Source organism: Pelobates fuscus, chromosome 2 (genome assembly GCF_036172605.1).
Source record: "Pelobates fuscus isolate aPelFus1 chromosome 2, aPelFus1.pri, whole genome shotgun sequence".
Taxonomy (NCBI): domain Eukaryota; kingdom Metazoa; phylum Chordata; class Amphibia; order Anura; family Pelobatidae; genus Pelobates; species Pelobates fuscus.
In genome coordinates, this window is record NC_086318.1 from 320664667 (window position 1) to 320685662 (window position 20996).

General features: G+C 36.0%; 1 protein-coding gene across 2 annotated transcripts; it reads right to left on the reverse strand.

The window, feature by feature from the left end:
• Window positions 1–3890: 3890 nt before the first annotated feature.
• PRDM1 (PR/SET domain 1) lies at window positions 3891–19659 on the reverse strand. 2 transcript variants are annotated; one of them, XM_063441310.1, is made up of 7 exons: window positions 19584–19659; window positions 13998–14243; window positions 10469–10588; window positions 8217–8466; window positions 5798–6897; window positions 5540–5668; window positions 3891–4957 (listed from the first exon to the last, which is right to left on the reverse strand). In XM_063441310.1, the coding sequence occupies exons 2-7, from the start codon at window positions 14178–14180 to the stop codon at window positions 4397–4399; spliced, it is 2343 nt and encodes a 780-aa protein (XP_063297380.1). In that variant the 5' UTR covers window positions 14181–14243; window positions 19584–19659; the 3' UTR covers window positions 3891–4396. The 2 variants fall into 2 exon arrangements, with proteins under 2 accessions (XP_063297380.1, XP_063297379.1); XM_063441309.1 differs by lacking the exon at window positions 19584–19659 and adding an exon at window positions 15499–15725.
• Between the last annotated feature and the right edge of the window lie 1337 nt (window positions 19660–20996).

Sequence of the window (20996 nt, forward strand, 5' to 3'; positions counted from 1 at the left end):
GCGCAATAGCCTCCCAATGCTTTTCTATAGGAAAGCATTGGATTGGCTGAGATCTTCAAGATGAAGAGCGGGTTCAGACACCTAGTTATTTTTGCACTATAGTGTCAGGGATACATGATTGGGTTCCTGACACTGTAGTGTTTCTTTAAGCTTCTCCCCACCACCACTACATCAACCAACGTGCTCAGGATCAGCTAACGCAGAGATCTTCTGGCTATTTGGCTAATGTAGTGAAGGCAGGGCCAGGTAAGGAGTCAAACCGTTCGAATATGGTTTAACTACTTACATTGGTGATAGTGGAGGGCACCACTGTGCACTGTAGTAGTAATGGTGTTTTAAATGTTTATTTATTGAAATGTACAATTTGAGCCATGTTTTAACAGGTTTATTTATAAAAGTGATTTTTTGGGAAATCAAAGTGAATTCACAATATCCAAATAGGGGAAAAACATCCCAATTCAACCAGTTACAAGTTTGGCTATTTTGACCTTAAAGGGAGACAATAGGCACCAGTACCACTGTAGCTGGTTTCTTTAACAATAACACGTTATTACCTACTATTCTAAATAGGATTAATTGCAACATATAACACTTTTGATTAATGTAAATGTTGGGGGGGTGGGGGGGGGGGTTAGGGTGGGACATGTGCAATGTCATGATGGGCAGATATGGGTGGGGCATTGTGATGTCACATCATGTGCAGAGCATATGGGGGGGCAGCAAAAAAATTTTTTGCCTAGGGCGGCAAAAATACTTGCACCGGCCCTGATCTTTTCCATATCCCACATCTCCCTTATTTCAGCTCTTATCTCATGTCCTTCCACCTCATTACTGCTCCCATTCCCCAGCTCTGTTGACTTTGGTTTCTCTCACCCACTTAAATCCCATTCCTTATCAAATTCAACATGTGGTATCTTCACCCACTCGGTCTCTCCCTCAATCTCTTCATCACCTACAGTGATCAAGCTGCCTGTCCTTTGGATAGCTAGGGGAGAATACACTGTTCTTGAGCAGAAATAGGTTTATTATACATTTTTAATTTGTTAATTTGTTCTATTGCCGCTTCTCATACCATTCCACCACAAGGAGCAGTGATTGTGCTGCACACAATCCCTGCCAACAGTGCAGAATGAAGAATCTGGACAGGTTTTTTTTTCTTGGATCTTGGTGTTGCCTGGAACTACAATGGAGGTAGTGGTAAAACAAAATGTCTACATTGATTGAAATGGCCAACTGCCATACCAGCAGAATGTGGCCTAGAACAACACTGTTCAAGGACTTCATGTATGGCAGTTCACTTTATTTTCATGCCATAATTTCAGCTTTTCAATGGCATGTGTAATCAGTTCATTTGTAATTCAGACAGTTTAACTTCGGTCAATTGGTCTGGTTGGACGCAGTGCAGGGAAAACTTCAGAAAGTGGAACGGTCGGGCATAACAGATTTAAAATTGGAGTGGAAGAGGCAAAACAAGTAAGTTCCTCTTCTCAATATAAATACTCGGGGAGCAATGTTGACAAAGTCTCCAGCTTTTTATAGAGCCATGTTTCCTCCAGTTTTTGTCTAGCATCACTCTGGTTAACACTTTCCATAGCAGCTACAGGGAATGTCTAATGTGATCATTTGTTTACACTTTGAAAATTCTAATTTTTCTGACATCTTACAGTTTCTACGAACATCTCAGCTTTGAGCTTTTTCCGCCATCTTACACCACCTCAGCGAAGAGTAAAACTACGGTTTAAGTTAGATTATTAGGTTGAAAGAAAAACACTAAAAGTTCAAGTTAAACCTTGAAACCCATTCTTTTGCTATTAATCTAAAATATGCCAAAAATAAACAATTGTAGCCAATTATGCCACAGAAAGGGAACAAAATTCATCCATAATGGCAATCCAATTTCACATCAACAACCTGTTGACATACAAATCAGTTATATCCTTCATATCCTTGAATATTCTGTTTATCAGATTCTAAAGATTTTTTATTTTTATTTTTAAGGCTTGGATGCTTTTTGCATAAGGTCACCTCTCTAGGTGGGGTTTTCCCAAACTCAATGGGTGATCTCTTGTCGGTTGTATATTCAGGTCAATGAACAAGTTGGCACATAGTGGTTTGTACTGACAGTAAATATTTATACAGTGTGGTCATATCCCCTATGAGACACATTTTCTAATCTTTCTTCTTAATGTTTTCAATCTCCCTTATTAAAAATTTGTAGCTAACCTCTGCACTTTTTTTTTTAGTCCTGACCTAGCTTTTGCAAGTCACACACACTAATTTTGCAAGATTCTGCATTGCCTTACACACACACACAAATCGAAGGAGTTGAGTGTGCATGGTCAAGACATTTGTGTGACAGGTTAACATAGTGCGGTGTGCCAGTACAAAAAAAAATAAAAAATACATCAACGAGAACCAAGTGGCATCCTCCAATATCATACCAAGAGTGGCTCTGCAGACTCAATCCAAATTAAGTTTGTCTGACAGACACAAAAAAAAATAAAAATAAAAATAAAAAAGACAAAAAGGAAGCGTGAAACAGATGTATAAAGAAATGCACATTTAGATTTAATTTACATCTTTGACAATTTGCACATAAATAACAATGTAAACCAATATGTAAACATAAGAATTTTGTTGTTCTAGCAATGTATAAAGCCTGTTAAACTTTGGTCAGATATTTTTCTTCTTCAGAAAAGAAAAGTAAAAAAAAAAAAATATATATATTAAAAAAAAAAAAAAAAAAAAAAGAAACCACATTTGCTACATTCACATGTAATAGTATTCTACTTAAACACGCAACACTTCTTTTGTGTGATACATTAAAAATTCTTTGAAGTTAATACAAAAAAAGCACTACTGGCAACAAGTAATTGAAGCAAGTGTCCAGTTACAGTAGTGATACTTTGGTATATATTACATTAATACTTTAGTGCTTGCTACACAACTTCATATCACACACACCTTTAACACAAACTACGTACAAACATGGATTTATTAAAGCTGTTTTGTCGCTATTCCTGGTCATTTCAGCACTAGTGGAAGTCATGTCACCACGATCCTTTTTAGGCATTACTAAGCCACAAATGGGCTATAAGCCAACATTATTTCCATGAGCATATGTCTTGGGTTTTAAGTGTTTGAGAAGGTCTGCTTTGCTACATTAGAGTGCCAACACGAATCTTTGGGGTCAGAACGCAAAGCAAGGTTTAAAGCACTGGTGCAGTTTGTAAGCTGCACATATTTGGTTTCTCTGTTGAAGACACAAAGCATTTGGGGAACTAGCCTTTTTCTGCTCCACTGGACACAAGCAATGAGGTAAATTGTCGAACAACTTCGCAATGCCCTTAAAACTTAAGTTTTAAATTAAGAACAAATAAAATTTTAAAAAAACACACTAAATACTGAAGGAAATGACTCACAGGATAAAATAAAATCAATCAGTAACAATACATATTACCCGTGTCTACTACTGGACAATTGGACTAAAGCCATTTAAGGGGAATCCCACCAAAAAAAAAAAAAAAAAAAAAAAAGGAGGATTGTCTTGCTAATAATGGGCAACACTGAAAATGATTCCCCTTTCAAACAATTCTGAATATATGCCCATTTTTTTTCCTCTCACTTTTAGTTTTAATCTATGCTTCAGACCATATTAATGCATTTTTGGTACACTAAAATGTAAATTCCATATACATGTGTTCTTTGGGGATTGGTCTATCTCAAGCACCAAACAAAAAGCGCTATTAGATCCTTTTCCATTATATTTTTTTTCCAGTTTTTATGGAGAGGATCATCCAGTAAGTTAAACCACTGCGAGATCATTTACATTTTAAAGAAAACAAAATATAAAACACAAAGTAAATAAACAGAAAAAAAAAATGTCCAGCTTTGGCAACAATATGTTGTTCATTGGTTTGGAAATTCTAAACTTTTGTCTTTAAACATTTCTTAAGTTAAAAACCAAAAACAAAGAAACCTGCCGAGAATATCTACATTTCAATGGCCACATGAAAATTATGTACATAAACATATATGCATCTTTATAGATAGACAAATTACAATGAGATTGTTTTTCCTGTCATTGTAAACATTAGGTAATTATTGCTTTTAGAATGATACATTGCATAATAAATTATGTACTTTTTTTAAATGACAAATAATTATGGATAAATGATTGTCTTTTAATAATATTAAGTGAAAAGGGATATTCGGGTCCCTGGTTTGTCTTTTGCCCTGAGAATACAGGAGTTCATTCGTGGTGATAAGGTTAATCTAAGAGACGTGGAAATTTCAAGGTTCTATGCGGCAGTGCAACAAACAAATAAAAAAAAAAAAAAGACTACAAACTGCGCCGTGATCCTTGACGTCCAATGAATAACACTTGTTCTGTCAGTTAAGAGTCTGTTTGATCAATGGATTCCTGTTTAACCTTGACTGGCAACATGAAGCTGCCACAAAGCTCGTTATTTCCCTTAATCACCTTGTCTGAATGTTCATAAAAGGTACGACAAGACATGTGAAGACCATTTCCGGTGTTCCTTGCTATACTTGCACCTTCGATCTCTCTCCTAAGAAGAGACATCATTTCATTTTCCAAAGTAGACAACATGTCCATATCTTCCAGGTCATCTAATCTGTCTGCACTGTCACTGATATCAAACTTCTCAATCTCTTCATTGAGACGAGTAAGTTCCTCTCTGGTCAAACCAGACCTTGGAGATAAGGGACAAATTAATTTCATGTGCAAATTGAGGCTGCATAAGTGGATGTAACTCTTCTGACAATGAATACACTTATGAGGCCGTTCTCTTGTGTGAAGACGTTTGTGGAGTTTGAGATGAACAAACTGAGTAAATTTTGCAGGGCACAGCTTGCACTGGTAGGGTTTCTCCCCAGAATGGAGCCGCAAATGAGTTTTTAAATTGCTTGTGCTGCTGAACCGTTTATGACATACCTGTACATCAAAAAGAGAAATAAAAAATTATAGGTTTGTCACCATTGTTCAAGCCCTTCATCCCATCTGTGTCAGCCTCAATTAGAAAACAACTTTGACAATAGAAAACCAATTTCAATACCATAATCTGCAATATCTGCAGAGGTCTGTGTGAGGTTTTGACCATGTTCATACTTAAATTAAAACCTCATGAGCCTTAAGAACTATAATTAATTAATAGGAGGACTGAAAGTTTCTGCCAGTGGAATACTTGGAAAAAGATCTCCAACAAATCATTTAGCAATTATTTTAGTCTTCTGTCATCTAAACATTTAAAACTTAAAAGCGAAATATAAACAAACAAGCAATTTCTTAACACAATCTAATTTTACAGAGGACAGAGCTCCTTTCATACATCCTCGAGGAGCAGACTTACAACAAACCGATTTAGAGGATATACTGACTAACAGATGACTGTCAGACACTAACTGAACCAGTTTGCATACATATGATCCATTAGTTTTGTTAACCAATTATAAAATGGCATATAGGTCAAAGAAAGAAATATATACAAATATTTAGATTTGAAAGTATACTACACACCTGACATTCATGAGGCTTCTCCCCTGTGTGTACCAAAAAGTGCTTCTGTAGATGTGCCAGTTGTGTGAATCCTTTGTTGCAGGTCTGGCATTTGAATGGCCGCTCACCACTGTGTACCCGAAGATGCACCTATGATAAAAATAAAAATTAAAAAAAATTAGCAAGCATAAGAAAGAGGACCATCAGTAACAAACATTATACACAAGCAGAACTCTGACCAAACTTGTAATGTACCAAGTTGTTTTTCGAGATAACTACCTTAAGATTTGAGAGTTGTCCAAATGTTTTTGTGCAAACATTACACTCATATTTGATCTTGCCATTCTGCTTCTTCAAGGGGTATGGAAGAGTCTTATAACCAGTCATGGTTCTCTTGCTCTTAATGAGATTGATGGCTTCTTCGGTGCTTGTGGTCATCACAGCTGAGGTAGATTTTGGTTGCATTACATGCTCAGTTGCCGCTGTGCCAGCAGTAGGTGACCCACTTGTTGGACTTATTTGCTTGTCCCTCATGCTAGCAGCAGCTCCTGTAATTGAGAAGGCACTATTGGGTGCAGGGATAAGAAAGTCTCGTGGCTGTTCAGGTTGTATTAGTCTACGACTGCCTTCATGAACCAAAGAACCCGGGAGGCTAGCCTGATTAAGCATGTGATGAGAGATATTTCCACCACCGATTATATTGCTGTAAACAGGGTACATTCTCGGAAGGAGATTGAAATTATTCATGGCATTAATGTTGTTTAATGCATTTAAGCCATTGCAACCAATGCTGTAGGAAGGTAACAAGAACTTTGGATATGAAGAGTTATAGGCTGGTAAAAATGTCTGTGGAAGATGACTGGTTGGAGATGGATAACCATGTAGGGATCCCATTGCTTCGGTGAAATATGGTCTGTTCAAGAACGGATACAATTCTCTGTGTTCTTGTGACAAATGTGGAGGTGAAACTGAAGACCCAGGGCTGCTGTGTGGACTGGAGCTTTTATAGCTTTGATCTGGACTGCCTCTTGATGAAGGGCTTGGTGTTGTGGATGGCTGAGTTGGAGAATGCACAAAATAATTGTTTCTCTCAAATGTGTATCCAAGAGAAGGCTTTAAGTAGTCTTCATGTACGTGACTCTGGAATGGATAGACAACACGTGGAATTAAAGGTTTCTCTGGGCTACAGTTTTTACGTAAGTCCACTGTATCTTTTCCTGGAGAAACTGCAACAATATTGTTCAGAGGAAAATTCTTTATTTTTGGTTGATGTGGTGTGTCTTTAAGAATCTCTTCCACACTGTGCTCCTTTTTAGGGGTGCTCTTTTTGATGCCCACTTTATCGGACATTTGATCCTCCGTAATAGAAAGACTTTGCTCTGCAGAAACAAAAACCTAATTTAGTCTACATGTAGTAATAATTTGATGAGATTTCTACAAGATAAGTGTCACCACTTCGTTATTTCACATTCTGCAACGATTCACATAACATACAAAAGTAATCATGTTTTCAAATAAAGATACTAAAGAACAGTTCAATCAACAGTATTTTTTCCTGAGAAGCAACTCCAGAAAAATAGAGAGAAAAAAAAACCATGGTGACGTTAGGAAGATGTTCTGTATTGTGATTGAGAACATTCAGAGGGGGTAGACTAAAACCCTAGTCAACAATACATAATTTCAATGGGACATGACAGGCTGGTTCAAATGTTTTTCTTTTATACTAAAAAAAGGTTTAAAAAAACAAAACTGGTGGAAAAGAACATTGACACTCATGAGGTTGAATAACACATTAAATTGTTTAAATCACAATAAAAAAAAAAAAATAAAAAAAAAATGGGGGTCCCTACTACCCAATGCCAGCAGCAAATTGTGGGTTTGAGGTTTTTTTAAATTCGCTTACTTGAATCTTCATCGACTTAATTTGGAACACTCAAAAATAGAATACATTTTGTACTCTACAGATCGAGCATCTCTGGAATTAAGTAGCATAGGAATCTGACACTGGAGTAACCAAAGGACTGACATTCATTCGGGTTAGAGAATGAAAGAGAACTCCACCAAAATAAATAAAATCAATCTATCTATCTATATCTATATCTATCATGATTAAAAAAAATAAAAATAGAAAATTCATTCTTAGTCCTTTGCAGGGACAATAATATGTTCAAACAGGTGAAAGTTATTTAGAAAAAAAACACATACAACAAAACCCCAGAGACCAATAAACTGACAGTAAATGTGAGATGGGGAGATATGTCTGATAGAACAAGAGATGTAAGTGGGCTTTAATTTAATTTAAGTAAGGAAGTGAAGGTAGAAGTCTAGCGAACTTGCCTCAAATGGTTTACTTAAAGGAAAGAACACAGGTCTTTGGTTTATGTGGTGTCTGTTATCGTGTGAAAACATTTATCTTACTACTGAGAACGGGTACATTTTATCAAGTTAAAAAAAAAAAAAAAAGTCTGTGCTAAACTTTATTTTTTTCAAAACTCTTAGGGAGAGTCCTCATTGAGTAGTCCACTTACAGAAAGTAAAGCATCACTATGTCATTTTGAAACCTGCGGATTCTCTAACAAAAATTTTATTCTGATGAAATAGATACACCCATTTAATTAAGGGAATTATAATTAATAGTTTAGGCAGTGCCAACATTCTCAACATTCCATGTGACATCGGTACATAGCAATCTACTTACGGAGATTTGTCAAAACATCATTGCACAGAGGATAATTAAGTCTCTTCGCAAAGTCCCGGGAGTACCACACTCGCAGTTCATGATCCGCTGGGATAGGCATAATGGTATAGAAATAAATATCCATGCCATTTTGACAGGCAGCCAGATTCTGCTTGTGAAGAGAGTGTGCTGGGTTGACATAGCGCATCCAGTTGCTTTTATCTTCATTGTACCCATCAATGTAGTGGTGAAACTCCCCATTTGAATAAATCTGTAGAAAACGTAACAAGGGCAGGGTTGTTATTATTAGAATAGGAATAGAATGAAGCAATAGATTTCAATGAAAGATAAAATTAAATAGTTTTTTTTTTTTTTTTTTTTTAAATCAAAAGTATTTAGCATTTTGAGCAGGGGAAATCAGAAGCAATTAGAAATAATAACTAAACAAAGCATTAGAAACAAATCATTTTCAATCACTTGTTTCTAGTGAAAGGTTTTGTAGCTAAAGTAATATGAAGCTTCTTAAAAAATGTATTTACTTCAGCATGGAGAAAATGTGTTATGCAGTTGAAAACACACATTCATAGCTTAGGTGTCTTCTAAAAATGTAAAGGGAATATAACATTTAATAATTAAGAAAGAAAACCAAAACCAAGCAAAAAAAAAAAAAAAAAAAAATTCCCCCAAAGCATACAACCTGCTTTGTTTTAACAACTAGTGATATAACTGAAAAACGTTTTTGCATTAAGCACCGATGCAAAATAAAAAGTAATAATAAATCTCTTTACGAGGTCAAACTACAGCATTTCCCTCATCATCCCAATTCTTAATTGCACTCTCCAGAGTCCCCTCCTTCAGGACTCAAGGTAAAAATGAATCATATGAATACTTGGAATGCAGTCATATTGCAGAACAATGGGTGGAGAAAAGGTGAAGTCACCTGCCATAGCAATGAGCAAAAGGTGGAGAAAGGCCAAAAGAGACAATCACTCTCAGCCAAACCCGTCACTTTTCCCTCACAACACAAGTTCAGTCTTGTACAAATACACACCTACTACATACACATGCTAGTGTAAATTGTATAAACAAACAGCTTGTCTTGATGAAGAACAATATACATACACATTATAAACACCTAACCGATTTTAACAAAATCATTGTGCTAGCTTTGTTGCTTCACCTACACTCCTATATGTACAGAAATTCTGTAACCTTCATGATGGGGGATTTTTTAAAAAGGGCAAAATTTGTCATTCTGACACATATAGGGTTAATGGAGGCACAATGCTGCTAACATTTCAGTGTTTTAGTTTTATGTGTAGCACATATATTACAGGGATCACAGAATATGCATGAAAAGTGAACGTGACAGATGCAACTTGTCTAGCTGTTGCACCATTTTGAGACACTGAGCAAAAGACAACAATCACTTTCTTTTTTTTTAAAGCAGCTTCCTGTAAATGTATAAAGGGGGAAGCACGACTGTCTCCTTCATCGCATTGTGCACATAGTATTACACAGTTTGTGTTGAAGATAAGTCTGAAGAGTTGTGTTAGCCACGAAGTGTGTTGGTGTGTGTAGAGGGGTTTGTCCTTTGAGTCCCGAGACGTTCAGGAATACCAGGTGCGTGTCACAATTTTAGATCAGAAACTAGATGGTTACTAGATTCGCAGTTAGTTTTTGCATGTGGTTTAACACTTTAGCTTCCAGGGCCGTAGTGGGGTTTCCGACTTCAAAGGGTTAATGAGAAAAGTGGTTCAATTTTGCGGTGGGGTCACATGTTTAAGAAGAACGAAACTACCCCAAATCGTGAGATTTCCACGTACTTCAAACGCTGAGAGAATGTGCTGACTCACTGTACATTTACAAGAAATAATGTCACTTAAGGGGTTTGCTCAACCCCACACATCCTTTCGCTCGCTCTACATGAGCAAGACGAAGGGATCTTATTTGTAACCAGATGTTCCCAGCAATGCAAGCAAGCTCAGGATGCAAACTGTGTTAGATGGAAAAGGATTCACCACAGTTTCCTTCATCTGCTGTCTATATCTCATCACACTGTATCACAGAAAAGGAGAGGTGTTCATTTACGTTACAGCGATTTAGTGAATGCCACACAGAGGCAAAATACTTCTGAAGAATATATATTACTTGTATACCTATAGTCTCTGCCACATATAGTGAAACTTAATGTAGAAACAAACAATATTATATATACATACAAAATAGAAATAACCACTATACATGTTCTATTTTATTTTAAAAATACTCACCCGCCAAAAGTAGTTTCTGTCTGCTTTCTCGGGAACGGTGTCAATTGTGTAACTTTCCCCAATATACGGGCCAAACCTTGTTCCTTTTGGAATATACTCTTTGCTAAAAACTCCGATCACCTTAAAAAATAAAATAAAAAATGTTTATGGTTAATAGGTAAAGCAGTAATTGTGATATAAAAAAAATAATATATGACAGTAAACAGATCATGTGAATTCAAATCATTTTTTTTATTTTTTTAAATACACAGAGTAGGTAAAAAGGAAACAAGTTCAAAGTAAGTATGCTTATTAATGAATGTGGATCTATGCAATACAGGCTTGCTGTGATCCAGTATTGCAAGTACATTCTACCAAGTTTTCCAAAACACAAGGGATTTTTTTTAAAAGCATATTGAAATTTATGAAATATTTGCCATTGGCACGCTGCACTTGTGGTCCAATAAGCCTGTTCTGAAAATGATTTGATCATCACTTAAATTGTTCAACAAGTACCTCCAAATTAAACAACAATCCACTATTTGGACTCCATCAAAGTTCCACCAAATGATAGATTGCCAAACACGGCCTGTAACATCAAATCTGAAACGCCTTAAGACTCAATGTGATTAAACTGCTGTTGCTTTTGGCAAGGAGAATGAATTATGGATTTATAAATGTTACTATTATTTAATGTACAATTATGTTCACCAGACTATCACTAAAGGGCTTCAAGTTAAACTGAAACAATCATGCAAACCACCACAAAGAAGAGTATTCAATGATTAATCCCCTTCTCAGACAGCAGATTTTCCGCCCAGTATCTTAGAATGTGATAGAAAGTGCATACTAAACTTCAACAAGTTAAAATAGATGCAAAAAACGGCTCATGCAGGTTATCAGATTAAATTATATGCAAAAAACGACCAACAGAGGGCGCTACAGACAGGCACATTTAAAATAAAACAAAATAGTCACGGCTTTGAACTCTGAAATTATCTTTCTAACCCGTGTAGGCTTATAGCAAAGATAAAAATTGTATATAATATATAAATATTAAATTATGCCAACGTAAAAAACAAATCTAAATCTTCACTTATACATAAATGTTACTAGAACTAACAACACATTAACCAAGGTGAAAACTGCAGACATCAATTCACGTTTTCGATTTAAGTAGAAAAATAATGAAAACAGGGTAACACAATCCGGGGAATCGGGATTTATTGGAATCACACAATGTTTCCACAATCAAAAAGCATCAATCACGTAACCCTACATGACTAAGGCTTTTTGAGAGCCGAAACGTCATTTCACAGGGACTTTCTGCCTTCTAATAAATCCTTCCTATTATGCCAGATTGTGTTGCCTGCTTCCATCATTTTTCTGCTAAATTCTAAGGGATTTGTGGTTCCCCTAAGCACCACCAGTAAGGAAAGGGCTACTAGTCCCTCCCTTAGGAGTTTCAATAATTTGTGGCAATGTATTTTGTGCATGTATTTGTATTCAGATGAACACATAATTTACGTGAACTGTTACTGAACACCCCCTTAAACTTGTGACACAGCATGATACCATAACTATATTTCAGTTTTTACATGCAAAACTCATTACTCAGCCTCCATAAAATGACACACGTAATAAAGTAAAGGATTAAACCGGAAATCCCACAATTTTAACAATTGGCTTTTTGGAAAAGAAAAAAAAAAAAAAAAAATATATATAACTTAAAATACCAAATGATAATGAAAAGAGGTGTCATTATGAACAAAAGGGAGCATAATAATTATCCCAAAACTTGCTTACATATGTTGATTTGAGAATACATAGCCTGCTTGCAAAGATCATTAGAAAGGGATAACGTAGCCATTGGACCAGTCCAAAGGTTCCAATAACTGATTGGTGGGTCAAGGCCTTTAGTATAAACAGTTCAGGAGAAGAGGCAGAGGGCTTTTAGCAAGTTCATACTGAAATTTTGCTTTTCAGAACCTACTCCATTCCTTTACAAGCATTGACCTTTGCCAAATTTGAATCAATCTTTGTCATTATGCTGGGTCGCAGAGTGCTGCCTGACAACCAGTGGCATCGGAGACAAAAAACAGTAACCTACCTTTTGCTTAAATATAAGCAATTTGTGAAAAATGATAAGGGGGTAATGGATGGGTAAAAGAAAAGGAGGATTGGACTTTTAGTCGTGATGTGCCAAGGATTTTTTTTTTTATTCCTCAACTATAAAGAATACCAGGTTATGGAGTGAAGATCTTTCAACGTAAAGTACACAACGGGTCCAAGAAAAAACATGGCAAAAGATATCACAGGCAGAATGTTAAAGAGATGCTATGTACTTCTATTAGAATTTGACAATTATCTCTCATGCATCAAATGTAACAACTGAGGTTCAAAGGGACATAAACTCTGTCCAATATATGCAATGGTATTCACACCTACATGCAGTTTAGGTTTATCTGAACAAATACTCTAGATACTGGGCATCTCAGACCTTTGTGACAAAGTAGATATGAGAACATCTTTAAAAATCCAGGTCAATAATCTACCTAGTCAGGCATTACTTCTGACATAGCAAAGGGACTATGAAGTCTTTAAAGGTCCTGTTATGGTGTACAAAACAGGGTCAAAAGTGACTTTGCTGGAAATGTGTGGAATGCAGTAGCAAAGGATAGTCTCCGAACACTATGCAGGCGAGTGCCTATGTAGTATACCTTGCAATAAAGGCCATATAAAAATGTAAACAGCTTGCTGCCTACCCCGGCGTACCACAAAGCACTTACAAAAACAAACAAAACAAAAAGTACAGAATGTACACACTTGAAAATGTAGAAGTTACAGGTTCAGTTATCTGATTGGATATGGGGATAGAAAAGAAAAAAAAAAGACCAAGTCATACAAAGATCAAGTGTCAATTCTTGCCATTCCTTTAGCAAAGAAAATAATGCTAAATATTATATACATTTTACAACTGTCCAATTATCTGAATTTTCAGAAATAACTTTAGAACAGGACTCTTCTGCAGTGAAAAAAAGTTTCCCCTTAAAGAGAGTTTTTCCCCACAGTTTAATAATTATTTTGTTTGCTTTTATTTATTTTTCTAAACTACACTAAATAGGGTCCAGCTACTCTTCAAGCAGACTTTTTGTACAATGAAATATACTTCATAAGGGCATTATTGAAAAATGTGAAGTAATTTTCTGGTTGATGGCAAAATATAAATTATATATAAAACTGCAAGTATGTTCCTAAAGACTAAAGTAACGAGAGAGAGAGAGAGAGAGAGAGAGAGAGAGAGAGAGAGAGAGAGAGAGAGAGAGAGAGAGAGAGAGAGAGAGAGAGAGAGACACTAACATATGCAAACATTGTCACCCTTTTTAAAAATGATGTCTCTCTAATACAGAGTACTAGACCCTTTTTTATTTCTAGTACCATGTACCAAACACTTTAATTCTTCACGATAATGCAATGCACAAGGATCAATATTTGGGAAAAATTCCAACATTTAATAAAATGAACTATTACCCCTTTCAAGCAGACTCACCTTTTTGCTGACAGAATCATATTTGAAAAGGAGATTTCTGGGCAGGGATGCCTGTGCCTGCTTGAGCTGAGTCCCATCCAAGGAGCTGTCCCATTGGTGATCCTTCACTATGTAGGTGCATTTCTCTTCAAACTCAGCCTCTGTCCAGAGCGTCATATCAGCTCCCTCCATGTCCATTTTCATGGTTTACCAAGTCCCCTCCAGTCAAGCAGTACCAATAAAAAATACTATTTGTTGTGTGGCAGCCTGGAAAAAGGGGAGAGGGGAATTTTAAAAATAAATATATATATTTATAAACTCATTTGGTCTTCAGTGATGTGGTTTCCTGGGAGACCAGTGAATTCTATAACACTTTAAACAGAAGCTACAATGTATTACAAATAAAGCAAAAAAAAAAAATTGTTAACTTTTTTTTTTTTAAATAAAATCTAGACAGCTTACAAAATAAATAAAAATAACTAAAATGCATAAAAAAATATTGTGTTAACATGGATGAGAGTCCATTATTAAGAGTGATCTACCTTGTAGGACCTCTTATCTTTAGAAGATAGTGAAGTCGTTTCTTGCATGCTCCAAACTCTGTCTAAGCATGTCTGAGGCTGAGCTGTATTACTGACACCTTCCAAGCAGTTCCTTCAAAGGGACAAAACAACCAAAGGAAGAGGAAGGAGCTGATGTCTGGATCTGAATGAGTCTAAAAATGGAATTTGCATGCATGCTACAAGGAGCGGAACTCAGCCTGACTCTTCCAAATGTGGAAGCCTGAACTTTCCCACCAGCTTCCAGCTCACAAACAACTTCCAAAACAACCTAACCCCTTCTCTGACGTCTTCTTTTTCATCCTGCCGAGGGCAGAGAATATAAAACCCTACATCCTGCCAGCATCCCTTTTAGCAACAATATCTTAGATCACGGGACAGGGTCTTTCCTGAACTCCTTCATCCCAAGCGAGCTCACTGAGTCACAGCACCGAAGGAGTGGAGGGTCATAAAAACCTGCATTCTATGAATCAGGAAAATCTGCACATAGTCATCCAAGTAAGCCCCCCTAATATACATAGTAACAGAGAGATCTAGCCTGAGTTACATCCCCCTATAGATCACAAGCTGCTGTCAAAGAGCAGACCCATTTAAGCCAGCAATTAACGGTAACGGATCGCTTATACCAAGAAATTTGATATCAGACAGAAAATAAAATAAATATGTAAACATAAAATATACAGAATTTAAACAGGTTCTAGTGCTCATCTCAACTTGAATATTCTGCGAATTCAGACAGTTAAAAAAAAAAAAAAAAAAATACAAAGCAGGACTTCAAACATGAGTGGGGAACTAAAAAGAAACCGAACTCACCACAAGAGAACTTTTGAAGTTTAAAAGCAAACCAAGAGTACTGAATAAAAAAAAATAACTAAATGATTGTAGCAGTGTTCACATCAAGTAAGAGTAGAGCAAATATTAAAATAAGAAAAATAAAATAAAATATATATAATAAATCTCACCCTAGCAGATTCCACACAATTTTCACAATAGATAACCAACATTAGAGCCAAATCCTTCGAATCGCAGACACACACAAATCATTTCCTTTCCAGGAGGAAACTTCAGAGACTAAGAGACTCCACACCTTGAGCTCTCCTCTCCAACATGATCTCTCTCATACTGACAGACAGGTGCTGCACGCTCTGCCTATGCAGCCAAGAGACTGAACTCTTTAAGACAGAGCTAAGCAAGCTCACTGACTTGTTCCTTTCTCTTCCTGTTTCAAATGCTAATAATAGGAAATCTGATTCACTCATTACAGCCACAAGGGGAGGAGCCAAGATCTACCTGGAACTCTTGCTCAGCCACAGTAAGAGACACTGTTGCTGCCAAATGTTACTCAGATATATGCATAGCATGAGAAAGCAACTTTCATTAGCATACATAAAAACACTGGCTATATTTATCTATAGCTATAAATCTTTCTATACAAGTAGATCCATCTATAGTTAGATAGTAAAGAAAAAAAAATCTCAATCCCTTGGGCTGTTTAAAATTAAAAATTATGGTTAAATTTTTTATTTATTTTTTTTAAATCACCCAAATGAATACTGGGGGACTGTGAGTAAGGATAGAACGTTGGGAACAGCAGCATGGCTCCCTAAGAACGTTGTGAAGATTCTATTTGTCAATACCACCGCCCCCTAGAGACAGTTCACACTGCCCGGGGTTAGAGGATTTCAGGAGGTCGTTGTGGTTGTGAAATTGTCTGGCTATTGAAGAGCAGTAAAAGAGTTAATCAGGTGAGGCTGACTCAACATTTACACATCGAAACAATGCAATCAAACAGAAGGTGGCTCTAGTTACACGGAGAAAGAAAACCAAAAACAGTTTTGGAGATGTATATGTGTCGAAAGCTTGTCAGTCCCCATTAACAACTCAGCACAAGCACGGTAAAGGAGACAGAAACAAAACAGACAAACACTCCAAACAAACAGAGCAACTGGGGTTTTCTTACCCGATGTGAGATCGTTTTAAAGAAGCACAAAACTTCAGGCAATGTTAGTTTGTCAATGTAGGTTACCAAATCAGCGTACAATTAAGGATTTCAACTTAAAAATAAAACGTGGGGTCGGTTTTTATTTTGGTGTTCCGAAGAGATAACTGCAGCTTTGGCTGCCTTAAAATATAGCAGTAAATCGATTTTACAGGCAGATCAACTTCAATTCAATAGTCGAATATGTAAAAATCCAGGGGGCATGTTTATACAATTACAGTATAGCATACTAAGAAATTAATTTAATATGCACATTTTTGGAAAGTAAATCATGTTTTTTTTGCAGCAGTTTCTTACTCAGTAGTTCTGCATTTTTTCTTCTATAATTTTTCTGCTATTTTTATTTAAAGTGCATTTGTTATTGAGAAACATTCCACCTCCCAGGGAACTTTATTTAAAAAATAAATAATAATAAAAAAAATAATTTAAAACCAGACCAAAAAATAAAGAAATTCATTAAAAAAAGGGTGACATGGAATATTTTAAGTAGGTAGTTCTACATACACAGCTAAAAATACTACACTGTTTTAGAACATATTTAAAGATCACAATATAAAGCAATTAGGTTTAACATGAGAATTTGCATTAGACAACACTTTCTATGGCGCTTGCAAAAAACAAAACAAAACACACAAGCCAGTCAAAACACTTAAACCATATTTTGTCTTCATATCACATATACTCAAAACCTCAATTACTTAATCAGCAGTTACTGATTGTTGCCAGTTGATGATTAGGAATTAATCCTCAAGAGGCCCCAATTCCATTCAAAATATCTCCCTCTCTCCATGGGGAGACAGCTCATTCCATACTGGATATTTATGTATGCTATGACTGTTTGGTGATCAGATGATCCAAGAACACACACACTCACCCAGTGTTATAGGTATTTCTGCTCATGGAATAGGGAATTAAGACAAGCACACACATATTATACACGGCCCACAGCATCAAAAGTGTTAAAAAGATAGTGTTTTTCTCCTTGCCCCTTTCAATTAATAGTTGTCGCCTTATCTCTTTTTTAAATGTTGCAATGTTTACTGTTCAAAATCCAGGATAGATTAAAAAAAAAAAAAAAATGGAGTGAAGTGGGGGCTGGGAGAGGCACTAGGGGACTCAAACCACTGTGTCCTTGCTTATCACTTTTACTATCAAACTGCCTATTGTTTTCCAATGAGTCTCATTGCAGAAGGTGGGGAACAAAGTTAATATTGAATAGGTATCTTCCAAATCCACTCAAGGAATAGAACTGTTGAAAGAATAGCAGCTCTGAGCCCTCTACCAACTTACTCCATTAAACCAAAATTAGATTTAAGAGTACAAGGGTGGGACACATAAGCAAAGGGGGGCCTTTTCCATCAATCCCCCAAAGCAACTCTTCTTGAAGAAAGATATTGTTCTTAGAAGAGATAATCCTACAATGGAGAGTCCATTAGGGGTATTAGGAGGTTGGCAGAAGCTGTGATCTGCAAGAAGGCCCCTGTGCGGACAATAGACAATTAAAGCTGATAAATCTGCACTTCTTGTTGTCGTTCTAATTCCTCATAATTGTATGCTGCTGTCTTGCCTCACGGGATGATGCATGTTTCGTATAATCTCTCCCAGTACATGACCTACTTCCTGACATGATCTTTTCAGGACCTGTCTTCTCACCCATCTGGACCTTTGCCTAACGCTTCTATCCCTCTGATGCCCACCCCAGCATGTAAAGACAAAAAAAAAAAGCAACGAGTGCCAGGACAAACGCAAGACACCTCCAGATCAATACTCTGCAGCACCAGACAAAAAACTGTACACTAATCTGCAATAACAGCTAATCACGGTCAATTTGGCTCACCAGTGATTAAACTGTACTTTTCATTAAGGCGCAAGGAACAAGGCAGACACAGACGCACAACAGACTAGGAAGCATTTGAATGGGATTTAACACTACAATGCACAAGGCTACCTACACTCAAGCGCATTTTAAAAGGGAATAGCATGCATGAATATCAAAACATTAACTAGCAGCCAACCTCTTTAGTTAAGAGAATATTTTCTGTACAGTTCAGACTTGTTTTTATTACACAAAAAAACCGAAAAAAACATTAAATTCCAAACTTTCGAACAGAATCGAGGAGTTGGGAACTTTAAAATTTGAAAATAAGTGACAAAATACTATTCTAGAATCATAACAATCAGAACGCATATAATACAAAAACTACAAAACTTCTAGATACATTGAGTAAAACAAATTAACCCCCTCAATTCCAAGCTGAACAAAAAAAATTAAAAAAAATTATATATGTAATATATTTTCTTAAATTGTGATTGTAGGAAGTATGAACACAACAATAAGCTGATAGAACAATGTAAACTGATTCACATCTCTTCCAGCACAGTATATATCTTAAAAAGTGACCTACAGCCACAGTAAACAAGTTTCGCATACTCCCTAACGGTATGCCACATCAATCTTTGCCACAGAGGATTTTTTAAGTTGTTAGTAATATATCTCAGATAACTCACTTTTATTTGTGATAAAGAAGCAAGCAGCCCAACAGGAGCTTAACTGATAAAACAGTGTCAGAGTGAAACCATTTGTCAAATAATAAGCCAAGTTGAAACATGGGCCCCAGAAAATAGATGATCTGGTACAATACATTAACCGACAGAAATAACTGAGAAGTAAACATTTTGTACTCCGCAGTAACGAAAAGTATTAGGAGCTCTACACCACAGCATCTTGTAGGAAACCAAAAAAAAACCCCACAAACTCTTCAATTTGTAGCTGGGGTAACTGAATTAAACACACATCACACCTGGATATTTACAACTTGCCAGAGGGGGCAAAAACACTGGCACACACAATATATTCTAACAAAAAACAAACCAAAACAACTTATGATATAAAAAAAAATAAAAAATATATATATATATATATATACGCACACACACACACGATTATATATAAAACATACTAATATATATATATATATATATAAATATATATTATTTTTTAAAAAGCCTGGAAATTAAATACAGAAGTAGTTAAAAATGAGATTGTACCTGGAGATATTCCAATACAGCAGATCGCCAGTGTACAGAAGAGCATTCCACGGTTTTAGTCCATGTGTAGTGTCTGTGTCTGTGTCTGTGTCTGCTCCATTCACAGCCTGCTATACATACACACACTCTCACTGGTTCTTTAAATCTAACCTTCCCTCAGACTGTACTAAGGATTTTAAAGTTTGCCTCCTTCTCCCTCCCCTTGTATCAACTCCACCCCATTTAGTAATTAGGCTTAACAAGAGCAATTAACAAAACAAACTCTTTTGGCCAGCCGGCCAGATAATTCTCATTGCCAAATTGTTTTAAGATGTGCAACAGTTTGCATAGACTGAGTGAAATCAGAATGGAAAAAAAAAAGACTGTACAATAGCAATCCTGCTTTATATGAATTTAAAGCCACATGTCTTGTTTGTCTAAAAGTGAGTGATCAATGGCTTTCTGGGGAAAATCACCAACTAGTAATTATCACCGTGAATTGGACTGATTTTAAATATCAAACAGAGATTTGAGAGGCTGCATTACACATTTAGATTATATTAGTGTGCTACACTGAAAGAGAGATTACCAAGTTTACTGTAAACAGCAACAGAGTTGATCATATAAGATTAATCACACAAGCAAATGTAATTATAGAATCCTTAAAAACGTATTTATAACTTTCATCCTATATATCCTATATACAAAGGGGCGTTAGAAAGTTCAGGAGATATGGCTTAAATTTTTTTTTAAATGTATTATAACTTGTCGGCACATATTGGGGGCACAGCTAATATAACCCACACTTTTACCCAATATACGAGAAAATTAAAAGATTGAATTGATCGGATTTGCAAATTTATTGAGTAAAAGAAAAAAAAAATTGTGGACAAATGTAGAAGAACACATTTGAAGTGTTAGATTATATTTTGAGATATAAAAATTATGATAAGTCATGTACGATATAACCTAATAGACCCAATATTAGAATTGGGAGTTTCAGAACTCATATTACATGAACAAGGTATGTAAATATGCTATTTTAACTATCCGTTTATCCAGAATTGTATGTAGGTCAGCCAGATCTCATTTTCCCAGAACGCACAAGGAAAATGAATTTTGCCAGGGCAGCATTGCAAATCCAAGACGTCCTACTGGATTACTGGATGAACTTTATGGGAGTTGAAGATTCTATATTTTATAAATGCAAGAATGTTTCTTTATGATCCGGAATAAACAATTATATTAAAAACCTTTTATATATATATATATATATATATATATATATATGGACCGGTCACGTTTAACCCTTCGCACGCCAGAGCAGCTTTCACTGGTGTTTACTGAGCATAGGGATCGTTTTAAGCATTTTACTGTATTTGACATTGTATATTAAAATAAATAACCAAAATAAACACAGATTCCCGCCTCAAA